Raw genomic sequence first — 17,780 nt, forward strand, 5'->3', positions numbered from 1 at the left:
GCTCCATTAAAGCAGCCCATCCCTGTGTGCGATGCTGATTTGTGTATGTTTTCTATATATGATTAGCTCACCCACACCCACACACACACACACCCACAGTGTGTGTGTGTGTGTGTGTGTGTGTGTGTGTCACTGTTTGCCTTGTAATAATCTAATAATTTGACCTCTCACATGAAGGCCGGTGACACTTTAACGACCCTATTAACCTGAGTCTTACTTCACTGCTGTCAGAGGTGACGACCCCGGAGCCGCTAACAAGCTTTGCTAACAATGCTACGTCTCCTAAAGCACGCGGGGGGGGGGGGGGGGGGGTTCTTCCTGGATTCCCGCCATTGTTTACCCAGACTGCATCTGTGAAGTGTGACCGGGCGCCTTCAGCGATGCAGCGTGAGTTTTAACACCACTTTATAACTAAGCTGCTACTTTAGTACAAACATGGAGGTGTTCCTAATATTCTGGTCTTCACTGGTGTGAGTGAGGGTGGACAAAATACTAGAAACACCTCTTCAACAGCAGCGGAGTTCACAGCGTCCAAAAACATGTCAGTGAAGTTGAGATTTAAATTTATCTTCTCACAAATATTAACAACTAGCAAACAAGTAAAAAATGATATATAATTATTTATATATGTGGTACATTTTGAATTAAGGACAATAACATTTTGTAAGTGGTGTTATTAAAGTGTTTAAGTACAATAAAAGGTACTTTTACTTTACTTGAGTTTGTATATAAAGTAGTTAAAGTAGCTGCTTCACAATAATATTATAGATAGTACTACATCAGTCAGAGTGCCCATTTTACTGCAGAACAAGTACTTTTACGTAAAGTGTCTTTATTTATACTCTAATTCTAGATATTTAAATTTATTATTTTTTTTTCATTCAAACGTATTGTTCGGTTCGTCATGCGTACCGAACCGTGAGCCTCGTACCGAACGGTTCAATACGAATACGCGTATCGTTACACCCCTAATAAACATATATATATATATATATATATATATATATATATATATACACTAATAACAATAACTAATGTAATGTGTTTATGTCTTTATTCATTTGCAGATATATATGAATATATACTACGAAACATCAATAGTCGTAATTGAAAAAAAGTATAAAAAGATAAAGAAACAAAACTTTCATGATTCATCACAATTTCAAAAGAATACAAAAATAAAAACATTGATTTCATGTTTGAATTAATTAGATAAATCGTGTTAATGAGAACAAAAACATTGAAGTTTAATTATATTTGTTGTGGTAAATGAGGGATGAATAAATATAATAATCTAAATATAAATAAACGCTGTCGTTGCTCGTTGGGATTCAAACCGACGACCTTCAGGAGGAGCCGTCCTGAAGAGGAATTATCTGCTTCTTGATGGATTTATGGGAGATTTATTGTTTTACTCTGATGAGTATTTAGTTTAGTCGCTGCTGTAAAAATCACATTAAAGCAACAATAATTCTCGTCACACGAGTTTTTGTTTTCAAGTGTTTGATGAACGATAAACTGATGCCGAGCTTCTGGTTCAATAAACTGCACGAGAGATTCATATTATATTATGTTTACAACATTAAAATCACATTTATTGACCGCAAATATAAGATGAAAATAAAGATATTTACCTTTGAAGAAAAGGTATTTTTTAAATCTGTAAATTAAAGTAACAAAACAAAACAAATATATTTTATAAAACACATCGGACTGACACGAGTGAAGAAGGAAACATCAAAACATTAAAATGTTAAAACATGAAAGCATTTTACCTTTTAATTCTGAAAAATGTTTTTTATTTATTTTCCCAAAATGTAATTATTAAATTCTGATTAATGTCACGTTTATTCTTCGGAAAGCTCACAAATCAAATAAACACTCAACATGAAGTGAAACACATTCAAACAAGTCGATAATCTGTCATGAACGTTAAATTTAAGGTTTATTAATCAATCTAATGACGGAAATAAATCTTCTTCATTAACACTGAAAAACAGCGAGAATAAAACTGAAAAAACAAAAATACTGAAAACTATTCTGAAAGAATGTTTGTGTGACGACAAATAAAGAAACTTCACAAAGAAAAACACAACGATCAGAAACAAATGAAAATGATATGAAGACATTGTAATAAACATTCATTCTGATTCTGAGCGCTGATTCTGATTCTTAACAAGCAGCATGAACATAAAAAACATCATAAATCAATATCATCGTTGACAAAAAAATGTAAAGAAAAAGAAAACACAAAATCAAAATTTAGTAATTAGAATAATTTAAAGATTTTCAACATTAGAAAAAAATAAATGTTTCATTTCAAAAGCATTTCTCTGAAAATATAAAATGTTTAAATTAATTAATTGTGCCGAGCTTTTTATTATCAGCTTGTTTGCTTCGAATGAAATACAACGAAGAAGAAGAACATTATAGAAATAAAGAGATAAGGAGTGTGTGTATGTGTGTGTGTGAGTGTGTCTGTGTGCGTGTATGTGTGTGTGAGTGTGTGTGTGTTTGTACGTGTGTCTGTGCGTGTGTTTGTGTGTGTGTTTGTATGTGTGTCTGTGTGTGTGTGTCTGTGTGCGTGTGCTTGTGTATGTGTGTGTGTCCATCTTGTTCCCCATGTCACCTGTCCTCAGGTAAACCATTAACCAGCTAACGACCATAAAACTCTACTTTATGGAAAGTTTGATGACGGTGCCGGCTCGTAAACTCTTTATGACTTCACTGCAAGAAAGATTAAAAAACACAAAACCCTTCAAGCTGCTCGTCTGTGAGATCACACGTAACGTTCTGAGTGTTTACAGACAAATAAAAGATGAAACAGTGACTTTGCTTTGGTTCTTATTCTGAAAAAGATATTCCTAATAAACTGTGAAATGACAATTAATATTCCACTATCATAATCTTCAGGTTTTCATCTTTCCGACGGTCCTTGAACGCATCGTGTGCCACAAACGCTTCCATCAGAAAAAAAATCAGCCTCAACAACACTAAAAATGTGTGATATTTAATGTAAAAACATTTCATTCTACGTGTCTCAGATAAAATATAAACATACAATTCTGAATTATTTTGTTCCTTTAAAATAAATGATACGCACATTTTACCTGCAAAGCATTTTCTCAAGAAATTTAAGAATGATTTAGAAATAAATTTCAACTCAACTCAACTGTTCCTCATCTAAAAAAATACTGGAAGATGTTTAAAAATGTATTGTCAATGTTTCGTACGAGAATCTTTTACTATTTTTTGAACATTGCATATTTTGAGGAAAGGACGTATATTATAAATATATTGATTATTTTTGCCAAATTCTATAAACATAAATATAAGTTGACAAAAATGGACCATAATGTGCTAAATGAACATCATGCTGTGTTGAAGAAGACTTGAAACTAGAGATTGAGACATAAACTCATGTTTACAATGTTTACTGAGGTAATAAATCAAGAGAGAAGTAGAGTCATTTTCTATAGACTTCTATACAACCAGAGGAGTCGCCCCCTGGTGGACACTGGAGAGAATGCAGGTTGTTGTAGGTTCTTAAGTAAATTGTATTCTACATTGTTAAAAGTATTGAGAAGTACTTTAAGTATTTACACCATGTTGCAGTTACAACCATTTCATCCTCCACTTTACAACATCATCTGTATATAAAGTATTATTATTACACCTACTACTATTAAAGTTAATTGTGGGTCATTATGGAATCAACGGGAGCAAAATAAAACGATAAAACTACAACACTGACTCTGTATGATCAGAAAAATGGAAAATATACATTTATGGTCAAACATTTGTATTTTGGAAATTTACTTCTTCCTCACAATTCAAAAAATAAGTTTGGTGACTTCTTCTCAGTTTGATTTCAATCATTCATTTATTAAAATAGGCAAACTGCAGCTACACGTATGAACGTTGGGACGCTACTGTACAGTATTCATTACGTTTGTCACATTTTTACTATTTTAAATATTATCAATATTATATATAAGAAACAAAAACTGAATCTAAGAGGTTTTAGCATCAAACATAATTCAGATTTTACCATTTAAAAAAACCATAATAGTAATAATTCATATGTTTTTTCCACAGTTATATAAATGTCTGCTATGTTAATGATTTCCTCTCAGCTCTTCATGATCTTCTCTCTGCTGCCATCTTGTGTTCAACAATCTCATTAAAATCACAAAATAACAACACCTATGAATCCGAATATCAATAAACAAGTCTTTATTAATACCGTTGTATTTTTAATGGTAATGTGAAGTGGAAGCCAAACCAAAGAAAAATAAAGTTTGATTTTAGAAAATATCTGAAACAAAGTCAAAATATTATTAGCTGGACTAGCTTTGACGTAGTACGGGCACGCGCAATCATCCTGATCCCGATCGTCTGGCTCAAATTAACGAGACAGTTTGAGAGGATCAGCCTTTGAGAAACCGAGATAGCCTGACTTCAATCATCTCGTTAGTTTAGGCTGCTCAAGGACATTTGATCGACTGTGCTGAACCACTTACGTGGACCGGGGCCCCGGTTTAACCAGTCAGCCTTTATTGTGCAGGAGCTGAAAAAACAAAACTCTGGTGGTAAAAAAGGAAATTCATTTAAACTCTTCTCTGATTGGACGATCACAGACACGCTCTCTTTGGCCAATCAGAGAGCAGCTTGTTTCTTATAAATAACCGGATGCTCCACCATCAGGGCACATTTCTCTCGCAGTTAACGAAGAAATAGATCAACTCCAAAATGTCTGGACGAGGAAAGACCGGAGGCAAAACCAGGGCGAAGGCCAAGACCAGGTCCTCCCGTGCCGGCCTTCAGTTCCCCGTCGGCCGTGTCCACAGACACTTGAGGAAGGGTAACTACGCTCACCGTGTCGGTGCCGGAGCTCCGGTGTACCTGGCGGCGGTGCTGGAGTACCTGACCGCTGAGATCCTGGAGCTGGCTGGGAACGCTGCCCGCGACAACAAGAAGACCAGGATCATCCCCCGTCACCTGCAGCTGGCCGTCCGCAACGACGAGGAGCTCAACAAGCTGCTGGGCGGAGTGACCATCGCTCAGGGCGGCGTGCTGCCCAACATCCAGGCGGTGCTGCTGCCCAAGAAGACCGAGAAGGCCGCTAAGAAGTAGACACCCTAACCGGCTGACTAACAACACAAAGGCTCTTTTAAGAGCCACTCACAAGGAACTACAGAGATGCATCCTTCATTTAGTGACGACTCATTGAGCTGGTGGATATACTGTATTAACCTAAATCTTATGTTGAGCGATAAACGTGTGACCTAAATAGTCGTATAAATTCAGAATTGGACACTAAACGAGTTATAGTAACCGGAAATGCAGCTTGACAACGCGATCCTGAACAGGACATAGAAGACTGTCAGACTTCAACTACGTCCGCAATATGCCATCGCTCATCAGTTTATCTTCGATTGAACTCTGAATCTGACAAGGAGAGGAGATAATCCATCAGTAATAACTCCGGCCATGTCTGGAAACTACAGCTGACGTGTCTGATGTTTGATCAGGAATGCTTCCCCGGGAAAGAAGCCAGCAGATGTAGAGATATCGAGGCACATCTGGTCACTCTGATCAGGAACCCGCGCGCACATTGTACTGACACATGACGTCACTACAAAGACTACACAACGGCTAATCGCATCTCTTAAATGGTTTTATTACCGTTAATGTCACTATAGTCATCACATCCGGTTGTCTGTAATGCAGGTAACAGAAACCTGGAAACATCTTCAAATATTGTTCCATCAAGTTTAACTCAACTTCTAAAGGAATCAAACACATTGTCTCACGTTGCAATATGAGTTGTACTTTAATATTTTAAATTATCGGTGAATATTTTACTTCACTACAGTTTCATTATTTTATCCCCAAAAACGACATGCCAATTCCATTGGTCAGAAGCTTTTATCAGAGTCTATCACATTTGTACGCATAGGCACAGCTACGGGAGACATTGGGGTTCAGTGGGGACATCCCAAGTCTCTTAATGCATCCCCGTTTCCCTCACTTGGGTCACCACTGTACTTAATAACAGTAACTAATAATATAATAACTAATAAAGACACACAGTGATCATCACTGTACTTAATAACAGTAACTAATAATATAATAACTAATAAAGACACACAGTGATCACCACTGTACTTAATAACAGTAACTAATAATATAATAACTAATAAAGACACACAGTGATCACCACTGTACTTAATAACAGTAACTAATAATATAATAACTAATAAAGACACACAGTGATCATCACTGTACTTAATAACAGTAACTAATAATATAATAACTAATAAAGACACAGTGATCATCACTGTAGAGTGTTTCTCTCTGTAGTATGTTCACAAACTGTGTCCCGTGTTCTGTTTATAAGCTCAGGATCCATTTCTATCAGCGGAATGCGATCGTTATTTATGAATTATTGTCTACGTTTTGAAATTGTGACTGTGGACTACAATGAACATTTATTTGAACCAGATGTTGAATCAGAAAACGAATAAAATATAAACTCGTTTATTCTGTGATCCGTCTTCACTGTTTACATGTTGAACAAAATCTCATCAGTCCGATCGGCTGCAGCGTCCAATCACATGACTGATGAACAATGAGGGGGCGTGTCGGCCGATGACACACTTCCTGGAAGTCTGTTCTCGGGGGCCAAATCCCAAAGTCCCCCCTTACGGACTCATGGACTTTGAGGCGCGCTCCCGCGAAGTCCGTGAGGGTTTAGGGATGTCCCACAAAAATACAATTTTACTTTAAACTTTTACTATGGAAGCCTATTTCCATCAGTAAAGAAAGCTGTGATAATATCCCGTGATAAATCACAATTATTATTTTTATGTCATAATTATGACACATTAGGATATTATTACGCTCACGGCTCCGATTTCATCTTTTATTTTCTTACATAAATTGTCTTCCATAAACTACAGATCATTTTAATAATTGAAAAATATAAACATGATGTAAACTTCACATCAGTCAGAGGCCGTTTTCTCACTACTGTGTGTTTGAGTTCCTTTAGTCCAATAGCAGCTCAGCTCCAGTGCACGTGTCCCCCGGTGTGGACCAATCGGCGCCGCGCTGACTCCGGCAGCTCCTCTATAAAGCCGCTGTTCCCGCTCACACAGCATTCATAGTTGATCTGTGAACACAGAACAGACTGACGGACTACAATGGCCAGAACCAAGCAGACCGCCCGTAAGTCCACCGGAGGAAAAGCTCCCAGGAAGCAGCTGGCGACCAAAGCTGCCCGTAAGAGCGCCCCGGCCACCGGCGGAGTGAAGAAGCCCCACCGTTACAGGCCCGGTACCGTGGCTCTGAGGGAGATCCGTCGCTACCAGAAGTCCACCGAGCTGCTGATCCGCAAGCTGCCCTTCCAGCGCCTGGTGCGGGAGATCGCTCAGGACTTCAAGACCGACCTGCGCTTCCAGAGCTCCGCCATCATGGCTCTGCAGGAGTCCAGCGAGGCTTACCTGGTCGGCCTGTTCGAGGACACCAACCTGTGCGCGATCCACGCCAAGAGGGTCACCATCATGCCCAAAGACATCCAGCTGGCCCGCCGCATCCGCGGAGAGAGGGCTTAAACTAACCCGACTCTACTCACCCACCAACGGCTCTTTTAAGAGCCACACACCCGCCTCAGAGCTGTGGTCCTAGAAACACGTGGTGCAGCTAATGCACGTAGTCTACTCTGAAACACTTCATACAGATGAACGATCCAGTTCTGATTCATTACATGTAAACTATAATTCAGTTTGTGTGTGAGGATCGATCATTAACTGAACGTGATGTCCAAACTTTTATTCAATAGGATTGTTTCTTACACTTCATCATCCAGGTATTTTATCAATATAACATATTGACTCATGGTTATATCATGTATGTATGTGTATATATATACATATAAGTGTATATATGCGTGTATATATATATATACATACATATATATACGTATACATATATATATATACACATATATATGTGTGTATATATGTATGTATATATATGTATATAAATATATATATCTCTCTATCACCGTTCGTCCTGTGGAGGTTTGTTACAGACCATAATATGTTCTTTGAAGGTAGTACTATTTTGCAGTCAAACTTGATAGTTAAAATATAAAACGTTTGTCTGAGCCTCGTCACTTTAACTTTATTGTTACACACAGGTCTCCTGAAGACTTCCTGTCTCAGTGAATGTTTGTGTGTTGCCATGGTTGCCAACAGATTTATTTTTAAACTTTATTCATTCACTTAAATTATCAGTTTTAATTACAGCGCTTCAAAACTCTTCTCATGGTTTTAATTAAAGCGACAGTGATACAGGATGTGGTTAGCCTAGCTTAGCATGGTCAGCCAGCCTCAGTCCTCAATAACAACGCTATGCTAACGAGTTCAGCTTTCAGCAGATTCGCGTCACTCTGAGGGAACATTTTCAAAATAAAGGTCCTGTCAGTACGAGGTGGAGGTCTTCACCGGTCCACTTGGTTCCCACTGTTAGCCACATGCTATGATAACATTAGCCAGCAAGCTAATTTCAGCTAATGCTTAGCTAGGGAGCTAATATAAATGATTATCAGAGTGCCAAAACTGGGAAGTGAACCAGGAACGAATCATTTGAATTATTAAAAACAACATCACAACAAAGGTCAGAAGATAAATGTTTATCACATATTTAAGAGATTTATCACATCTTATTTTGAATGTTTGTTTATTATCTCAGTTCATTTTAAATACATTTTTAATCTATTTTGCAGTTTTGTTGTTGACGTTTGCGTTTCGGTTGATGTTGATGTCATCAGGTGGTTTCAGGTCAGGGGACGTGAGGAAGAGTCCCGACCACCTGTGACGTCATCACACCTCGGTGAGTGACAGAGCGTCTCATGATGTCAGCAGTGACACCGGTGCGTGTTTTTAAAACCACTTCCTGTCCCAGGACGGGGAAGGGGGCGTGGCCACCTGAGGCAGCAGGTAAGTCACTTACTGTTACGCCGTCCCAGCATCCTTAGCAAGCGGCGACACCGGGCTCAGATGCCTCCGTCCCGTGGACTCGGTCTCGGTTGGGGGGGAGGAGGAGGCTGAAGGGGGGCGGAGCCTGGAGGTGGCGCGAGGACTTTGGCTGATGGACGACAGCGTCTGCTGGCTGCCGTTCAGGAAGGACGAGGTGTTGGAGCCCTGATGGAGGCGATAGTTATAATATATCCGACGCTTCCTCTTCCACCGACAACGCAGGATCCTTATGAAGGCCTGGACCACGAGACAAGAACCAGAACCACATTAGAGCTGTCAGAGTACCAGTATCTGAAACACTGAACCAGGATCTACCAGTAACCAGTGGTAGTAGTAGTACTAGTACCTGTTTAAACTCCCGGCTGTTACAGGGGTAGATGATGGGGTTTAGGCAGCTGTTGAAGTATCCCAACCAGAAGATCACTTTGAAGAAAGTTTCAGGAGGACGAAGACTACTGTTGAAGGAACCTGAACACACACACACACACACAGTTAGTCATCATCTATTCTAACTCATCATCATCCTCATCGCCATTATCTTCTATTCTCTCCTTGTCTCCTCAGTCCTCACATCACAGAGGAGGTGACCTGTAGATGAGGCAGGTGATCTGCAGCATGTTGGAGGTTCTCAAAGGATTGTGGGGATTGTGGGGGATTGTGGGGGATTGTGGAGGATTGTGGGGGATTGTGGAGGATTGTGGGGGATGAGGTTTTTGATGTTCTTCAGATATCACAGACTGCTGGAGGATTATTTCTCCCTGAAGGTGGACTGGTAAGGCCATCCTGCGCCTCAGGCTGTGGTCTGTGACTGTATATGAAGGGCCTGACCTCGTCCAGAGATCATGTGACACCTTCCCATGATGCATTACTGTCACACCTCCAAGTTTGGTGAGACGAGGAGAAGTTATTTTGGTTTCAGTTTAACATGGATCCTCTGATCCAGGATCTGATCCTCATGGACTCAGAGTAAAGTGCTGAGTCACTGAGGAGGGAGCAGACCATGACTCAGCAGTCAGCATTTCATCACAAGGTGAGAGAGGAGGAGAGGGGAGAGGAGGTTTGGGTTTATTGATCCAGGAGACACCAGATCACTTTCACATCATCAGTTCAAAAATATATATAAAACAATAAATATAAAACAACTCATCCGAGCACAAAACAATATCAACTTGGAGAGAGGAGAGGAGGCAAGGACAGAAGGAGAGAGGACAGGAGAAGGACCTCGATACGCCAACAAAGGCTCCACAGAAGAAAAAGAAGAGTCGCAGAAGAACAAATATTGATAAGAGTACTAGTATTGATCAGAGTACTGTTAAGAGTACTAGTATTGATAAGAGTACTAGTATTGATAAGAGTATTGATAAGAGTACTAGTACTGATAAGAGTACTAGTATTGATAAGAGTATTGATAAGAGTACTAGTATTGATAAGAGTACTAGTATTGATAAGAGTACTGTTAAGAGTACTAGTATTGATAAGAGTACTGTTAAGAGTACTAGTATTGATAAGAGTACTGATGAGTACTAGTATTGATAAGAGTACTGTTAAGAGTACTAGTATTGATAAGAGTATTGATAAGAGTACTAGTACTGATAAGAGTACTAGTATTGATAAGAGTATTGATAAGAGTACTAGTATTGATAAGAGTACTAGTATTGATAAGAGTACTGTTAAGAGTACTAGTATTGATAAGAGTACTGTTAAGAGTACTAGTATTGATAAGAGTACTGATGAGTACTAGTATTGATAAGAGTATTGATAAGAGTACTAGTATTGATAAGAGTATTGATAAGAGTACTAGTATTGATAAGAGTACTGTTAAGAGTACCAGTATTGATAAGAGCACTGATAAGAGTACTCGTATTGATAAGAGTACCAGTATTGATAAGAGTACTGTTAAGAGTACCAGTATTGATAAGAGTACTGTTAATAGTACTCGTATTGATAAGAGTACCAGTATTGATAAGAGTACTGTTAAGAGTACCAGTATTGATAAGAGTACTGTTAATAGTACTCGTATTGATAAGAGTACCAGTATTGATAAGAGTACTGTTAAGAGTACTAGTATTGATAAGAGTACTGTTAAGAGTACTAGTATTGAGAAGAGTACTGTTAAGAGTGCTAGTATTGATAAGAGTACTGTTAACAGTACTAGTATTGACAAGAGTAATAGTACTAGTATTGACAAGAATACTGATAAGAGTACTAGTATTGAAAAGAGTACTGATAAGAGTACTAGTATTGAAAAGAGTACTGATAAGAGTACTGTTAAGAGTACTAGTATTGATAAGAGTACTGCTAAGAGTACTAGTATTGATAAGAATACTGTTAAGAGTACTAGTATTGATAAGAGTACTGATAAGAGTACTAGTATTGATAAGAGTACTGTTAAGAGTACTAGTATTGATAAGAGTACTGTTAAGAGTACTAGTATTGATAAGAGTACTGTTAAGAGTATGAGTATTGATAAGAGTACTGTTAACAGTACTAGTATTGACAAGAGTAATAGTACTAGTATTGACAAGAGTACTGATAAAAGTACTATTATTGACAAGAGTACTGTTAAGAGTATGAGTATTGATAAGAGTACTGTTAACAGTACTAGTATTGACAAGAGTAATAGTACTAGTATTGACAAGAGTACTGATAAAAGTACTAGTATTGAAAAGAGTACTGATAAGATTACTAGTATTGAAAAGAGGACTGTTAAGAGTACTAGTATTGATAAGAGTACTGTTAAGAGTACTAGTATTGATAAGAGTACTCTTAAGAGTACTAGTATTGATCAGAGTACTGTTAAGAGTACTAGTATTGATAAGAGTACTGTTAAGAGTACTAGTATTGATAAGAGTACTGTTAAGAGTACTAGTATTGATAAGAGTACTGTTAACAGAACTAGTATTGACAAGAGTAGTAGTACTAGTATTGACAAGAATACTGATAAGAGTACTAGTATTGAAAAGAGTACTGATAAGAGTACTAGTATTGAAAAGAGTACTGATAAGAGTACTAGTATTGAAAAGAGTACTGATAAGAGTACTAGTATTGAAAAGAGTACTGTTAAGAGTACTAGTATTGATAAGAGTACTGATAAGAGTGCTAGTATTGATAAGAGTACTGTTAAGAGTACTAGTATTGATCAGAGTACTGTTAAGAGTACTAGTATTGATAAGAGTACTGATAAGAGTACTAGTATTGATAAGAGTACTGATAAGAGTACTAGTGTTGATAAGAGTACTGTTAAGAGTACTAGTATTGATAAGAGTACTGATGAGTACTAGTATTGATAAGAGTACTGTTAAGAGTACTAGTATTGATAAGAGTACTGATAAGAGTACTAGTATTGATAAGAGTACTGTTAAGAGTACTAGTATTGATAAGAGTACTGATAATAGTACTAGTATTGATAAGAGTACTGTTAAGAGTACTAGTATTGATAAGAGTACTAGTATTGATAAGAGTACTGATAAGAGTACTAGTGTTGATAAGAGTACTGTTAAGAGTACTAGTATTGATAAGAGTACTGATAAGAGTACTAGTATTGATAAGAGTACTGATAAGAGTACTCTTATTGATCAGAGCACTGTTAAGAGTACTAGTATTGATAAGAGTACTGATAAGAGTACTAGTATTGATAAGAGTACTGATAAGAGTACTCTTATTGATCAGAGCACTGTTAAGAGTACTAGTATTGATAAGAGTACTGATAAGAGTACTAGTATTGATAAGAGTACTGTTAAGAGTACTAGTATTGATAAGAGTACTGATAAGAGTACTCGTATTGATCAGAGCACTGTTAAGAGTACTAGTATTGATAAGAGTACTGATAAGAGTACTAGTATTGATAAGAGTACTGATAAGAGTACTCTTATTGATCAGAGCACTGTTAAGAGTACTAGTATTGATAAGAGTACTGATAAGAGTACTAGTATTGATAAGAGTACTGTTAAGAGTACTAGTATTGATAAGAGTACTGATAAGAGTACTCGTATTGATCAGAGCACTGTTAAGAGTACTAGTATTGATAAGAGTACTGATAAGAGTACTCGTATTGATCAGAGCACTGTTAAGAGTACTAGTATCTACTGACGATACTCATCCCTACATGTTGGACAGATTGAATTCTGTCTAACAGGTGATGGAGATGAGCCAATCAGAGCGGTCTGACTCTGGTTCTTAAAACATTATGGGATGTTTGAATAGAGTAGTTCATGTGTTCCAGGATGAACTCAGCTGGAGCTTTTAGTAACTGAGTCACTCAACACGTTTACTTCATCATCGTATGTCTCATGGTTCGTTGTATTGTTCTGATTTGTTTTGAGGCAGACGTACCGATGGGCAGAACCAGGAAGAAGGGCAGCCAGCAGAGGATGAACATCCCCACCACCACCCCGAGCGTCTTGGCCGCCTTCTTCTCTCTGGAGAACTTCAGCAGTTTGAGGGTGAGCGTGCTGCGTGCGGACGAGGCCCCGCCCCCTCCGCCCTTGGGGGCGGGGCCTGGCTCCTGGACCGGCTGGTTCCGGCGGTGGATCCTCATGGTGAGCTCGTTGGAGTCCTGCAGACGCTCCCTCATCACGCCGGCCTCCAGGTTCTTGGTGGTCCGCTTGGCCACGATGTAGACCCGCCAGTACATGAAGAGGATGACGGCCAGCGGGATGTAGAAGGAGCCGAGAGACGAGAACAGAGCGTAGAACGGTTCCTCTGTGATGAGACACACCGTGTCGTCCTGAGGGGGGCGAGAGGTTCTAGTGAGAACACTCCAGATTTAGAACCCGAAACACTCAGTGATAGAACCCGAAACACTCAGTGATCCAGAACCCGAAACACTCAGTGATAGAACCTGAAACACTCAGTGATCCAGAACCTGAAACACTCAGTGATAGAACCTGAAACACTCAGTGATCCAGAACCCGAAACACTCAGTGATAGAACCTGAAACACTCAGTGATCCAGAACCTGAAACACTCAGTGATAGAACCTGAAACACTCAGTGATCCAGAACCCGAAACACTCAGTGATAGAACCTGAAACACTCAGTGATCCAGAACCTGAAACACTCAGTGATAGAACCTGAAACACTCAGTGATCCAGAACCCGAAACACTCAGTGATCCAGAACCCGAAACACTCAGTGATCCAGAAGAATGACAAGTGAGCTCTCACTGGTGCATGATGGGTAGTTTCCATACCTGTGACGGAGGCTGTTTCCAGCCCAGCAGAGGTCCGATGGAGATGACGATGGCGAGGATCCAGACCCCCAACATGGCAAGCAGCGCCCGCTTCTCTGTGACGATGGTCGGGTACTGAAGTGGGTACCGGACTCCGATGTACCGGTCGATGGAGATCACGCACAGAGACGTGATGGACGCCGTGCAGCACAGGACGTCCACCGCCGCCCAGATGTCACAGAAGATACGGCCAAACACCCAGTGGTCCAGGACCTGGAGGGGACAGGAAGAACCTGAACCACTCAGTGATCTAGAACTTAAAACACTCAATGATCCAGAACCTGGAGGAACAGGAGGAACCTGAACCACATGAATAAAGTGATGATGAGGATGAATTTCTTCATCTATAAATATCAAACACCAGAAAATCTCCAATAAAAACAATCAGATTCTGATTAAAGGACGTTAAACTGAGTCCAGATGTTGACAGGATGTGGACATTGGTGGACTGGAGGTCTCTGTCAGTCAGACAATATTACAACAATTAAACATCTCATTTAATTAAATGCGATACACAAGTTAAAATACTTCAATCACATATTTGTAATCCTTTTTCTTTCCTTTGCTCCTGCATGTTGTATCTGATCACACTGATATTTAGTTAATTCATCGATTCATCAATAAGTGTATCGATCAGCTTCAGTTTGTTGTCTTCATGCTGGAGAAACTGATTCTGCTCTGAATAAATGATTCATTGATTCATCTCAACACCAACCACACAGATGCCATGACGTCACGGATTAGGTGATGGATAATCGATCGGCCGTCCTGCTCACTGACCTCCAGCGTGGCGGACACCGGCAGCACGGTGGTGCCCAGCAGCAGGTCCGCGATGGCCAGGTTGATGATGAAGTAGTTGGTCGGGATGCGCAGGTGTCGGTTACAAACTACCGAGAGGATGACCAGGATGTTCCCCACGATGGCGAACATGATGAAGGAGGCCAGCACAATGCTCACCGGCACCGCCCGGCTCAGGTCCAGCGTGTGTCCAGTGTGGTTGTCGCCGCGGGGCCGGGAGCCCTCGTAGCGGTTGGAGGTGGAGTTGGAGCCCGTCAGCGGCGCACGAGTCCCGGCGTAAAGGTCCTCGGAGGAGCCGTTAGTCCACAGATTCATAGTGGAGCGGTCCGTCAGCAGCAGGTGGAGGTTCGGGTCAGCTCGGTGTGAGCGGGCGGTCACACAGACTCCTGCCGGCTGAGGGAGCTCCTCCTCGGGTTAAACTGCTGCTTCAGTAGCGGGTCAGAGATCTCTGAGTCCTTTTATGGTCCAAGTGTTTAATGTGGGAAAGTTTCTACTGAGGAGAGAAAACACGAGGAGGTACTGTCTGTCTGCTGTCTGTCTCTCACGCTGAGATACTGTCTGTCTGTCTGCTGTCTGTCTCTCACGCTGAGATACTGTCTGTCTGTCTGCTGTCTGTCTCTCACGCTGAGATACTGTCCGTCTCTCTACTGTCTGCTGTCTGTCTCTCACTGAGGTACTTTCTGTCTCACACTGAGGTACTTTCTGTCTCTCTCTGAGGTACTTTCTGTCTCTCTACTGAGGTACTGTCTCTCTCTCACACTGAGGTACTTTCTGTCTCTCACACTGAGATACTGTCTGTCTCTCACACTGAGGTACTTTCTGTCTCACTGAGGTACTTTCTGTCTCTCTCTGAGGTACTTTCTGTCTCTCTCTGAGGTACTGTCTGTCTCTCTCTGAGGTACTGTCTGTCTCTGTCTCTCACATTGAGATACTGTCTGTCTCTGTCTCACACTGAGGTACTGTCTGTCTCTGTCTCTCAGTGAGGTACTGTCTGTCTCTGTCTCACACTGAGGTACTGTCTGTCTCTGTCTCTCACTGAGGTACTGTCTGTCTCTGTCTCTCACTGAGGTACTGTCTGTCTCTGTCTCTCACTGAGATACTGTCTGTCTCTGTCTCAGACTGAGGTACTGTCTGTCTATGTCTCAGACTGAGGTACTGTCTGTCTCTGTCTCAGACTGAGGTACTGTCTGTCTATGTCTCAGACTGAGGTACTGTCTGTCTCTGTCTCTCACTGAGGTACTGTCTGTCTCTGTCTCTCACTGAGGTAATGTCTGTCTCTGTCTCTCACTGAGGTACTGTCTGTCTCTGTCTCTCACTGAGGTACTGTCTGTCTCTGTCTCTCACTGAGGTACTGTCTGTCTCTGTCTCTCACTGAGGTACTGTCTGTCTCTGTCTCTCACTGAGGTACTGTCTGTCTCTGTCTCTCACTGAGGTACTGTCTGTCTCTGTCTCTCACTGAGGTACTGTCTGTCTCTGTCTCAGACTGAGGTACTGTCTGTCTCTGTCTCAGACTGAGGTACTGTCTGTCTCTGTCTCAGACTGAGGTAATGTCTGTCTCTGTCTCTCACTGAGGTACTGTCTGTCTCTGTCTCAGACTGAGGTACTGTCTGTCTCTGTCTCACACTGAGGTACTGTCTGTCTCTGTCTCTCACTGAGGTACTGTCTGTCTCTGTCTCACACTGAGGTAATGTCTGTCTCTGTCTCTCACTGAGGTACTGTCTGTCTCTGTCTCAGACTGAGGTACTGTCTGTCTCTGTCTCACACTGAGGTACTGTCTGTCTCTGTCTCTCACTGAGGTACTGTCTGTCTCTGTCTCACACTGAGGTAATGTCTGTCTCTGTCTCTCACTGAGGTACTGTCTGTCTCTGTCTCTCACTGAGGTACTGTCTGTCTCTGTCTCTCACTGAGGTACTGTCTGTCTCTGTCTCAGACTGAGGTACTGTCTGTCTCTGTCTCAGACTGAGGTAATGTCTGTCTCTGTCTCTCACTGAGGTACTGTCTGTCTCTGTCTCTCACTGAGGTACTGTCTGTCTCTGTCTCACACTGAGGTACTGTCTGTCTCTGTCTCTCACTGAGGTACTGTCTGTCTCTGTCTCAGACTGAGGTACTGTCTGTCTCTGTCTCACACTGAGGTACTGTCTGTCTCTGTCTCACACTGAGGTACTGTCTGTCTCTGTCTCTCACTGAGGTACTGTCTGTCTCTGTCTCTCACTGAGGTACTGTCTGTCTCTGTCTCACACTGAGGTACTGTCTGTCTCTGTCTCTCACTGAGGTACTGTCTGTCTCTGTCTCACACTGAGGTACTGTCTGTCTCTGTCTCAGACTGAGGTACTGTCTGTCTCTGTCTCTCACTGAGGTACTGTCTGTCTCTGTCTCTCACTGAGGTACTGTCTGTCTCTGTCTCTCACTGAGGTACTGTCTGTCTCTGTCTCAGACTGAGGTACTGTCTGTCTCTGTCTCTCACTGAGGTAATGTCTGTCTCTGTCTCTCACTGAGGTACTGTCTGTCTCTGTCTCAGACTGAGGTACTGTCTGTCTCTGTCTCTCACTGAGGTACTGTCTGTCTCTGTCTCTCACTGAGGTACTGTCTGTCTCTGTCTCAGACTGAGGTACTGTCTGTCTCTGTCTCAGACTGAGGTACTGTCTGTCTCTGTCTCTCACTGAGGTACTGTCTGTCTCTGTCTCTCACTGAGGTACTGTCTGTCTCTG

General features: G+C 41.0%; 3 protein-coding genes and 1 long non-coding RNA gene across 4 annotated transcripts in view; 3 read left to right on the top strand and 1 right to left on the bottom strand.

Annotated features, from left to right (window-relative positions):
- Positions 1-4,735: 4,735 nt before the first annotated feature.
- Positions 4,736-6,503, top strand: LOC306788600 (histone H2A-like). Its single transcript, XM_079284179.1, has one exon. It carries the CDS (start codon positions 4,753-4,755, stop codon positions 5,134-5,136), a length of 384 nt encoding a protein of 127 aa, XP_079140305.1. The 5' UTR covers positions 4,736-4,752; the 3' UTR covers positions 5,137-6,503.
- Positions 6,504-7,120: 617 nt separating this feature from the next.
- Positions 7,121-7,893, top strand: LOC306787913 (histone H3.2-like). Its single transcript, XM_079283224.1, has one exon. The coding sequence runs from the start codon at positions 7,209-7,211 to the stop codon at positions 7,617-7,619; it is 411 nt and encodes a 136-aa protein (XP_079139350.1). The 5' UTR covers positions 7,121-7,208; the 3' UTR covers positions 7,620-7,893.
- Positions 7,894-8,686: 793 nt separating this feature from the next.
- LOC306788509 (alpha-1A adrenergic receptor-like) lies at positions 8,687-15,970 on the bottom strand. Its single transcript, XM_079284060.1, has 5 exons — positions 15,055-15,970; positions 14,236-14,487; positions 13,380-13,773; positions 9,394-9,515; positions 8,687-9,284 (listed from the first exon to the last, which is right to left on the bottom strand). The coding sequence occupies exons 1-5, from the start codon at positions 15,385-15,387 to the stop codon at positions 9,024-9,026; spliced, it is 1,362 nt and encodes a 453-aa protein (XP_079140186.1). The 5' UTR covers positions 15,388-15,970; the 3' UTR covers positions 8,687-9,023.
- LOC306788510 overlaps positions 15,380-17,780 on the top strand; it is an 8,811-nt gene continuing 6,410 nt past the window's right edge. Inside the window, exon 1 of the long non-coding RNA XR_013772607.1 lies at positions 15,380-15,509. This is a non-coding gene — a long non-coding RNA (uncharacterized lncRNA). The remainder of the gene's footprint in view (positions 15,510-17,780) is intronic.

This window comes from Melanostigma gelatinosum, assembly GCF_949748355.1.
Source record: "Melanostigma gelatinosum genome assembly, chromosome: 14".
Lineage (NCBI taxonomy): Eukaryota > Metazoa > Chordata > Actinopteri > Perciformes > Zoarcidae > Melanostigma > Melanostigma gelatinosum.

Excerpts from the sequence above, each read along its gene's own strand:
- LOC306788600 (XM_079284179.1), top strand. The coding sequence starts at position 4,753 with ATGTCTGGACGAGGAAAGACCGGAGGCAAAACCAGGGCGAAGGCCAAG.
- LOC306787913 (XM_079283224.1), top strand. The coding sequence starts at position 7,209 with ATGGCCAGAACCAAGCAGACCGCCCGTAAGTCCACCGGAGGAAAAGCT.
- LOC306788509 (XM_079284060.1), bottom strand. The coding sequence starts at position 15,387 with ATGAATCTGTGGACTAACGGCTCCTCCGAGGACCTTTACGCCGGGACT. Across the intron at positions 13,774-14,235 it reads GGAAACAGCCTCCGTCACAG|GACGACACGGTGTGTCTCAT; the intron begins GTATGGAAACTA and ends CGCCCCCCTCAG. Across the intron at positions 9,516-13,379 it reads CTTCCTGGTTCTGCCCATCG|GTTCCTTCAACAGTAGTCTT; the intron begins GTACGTCTGCCT and ends GTGTGTGTTCAG.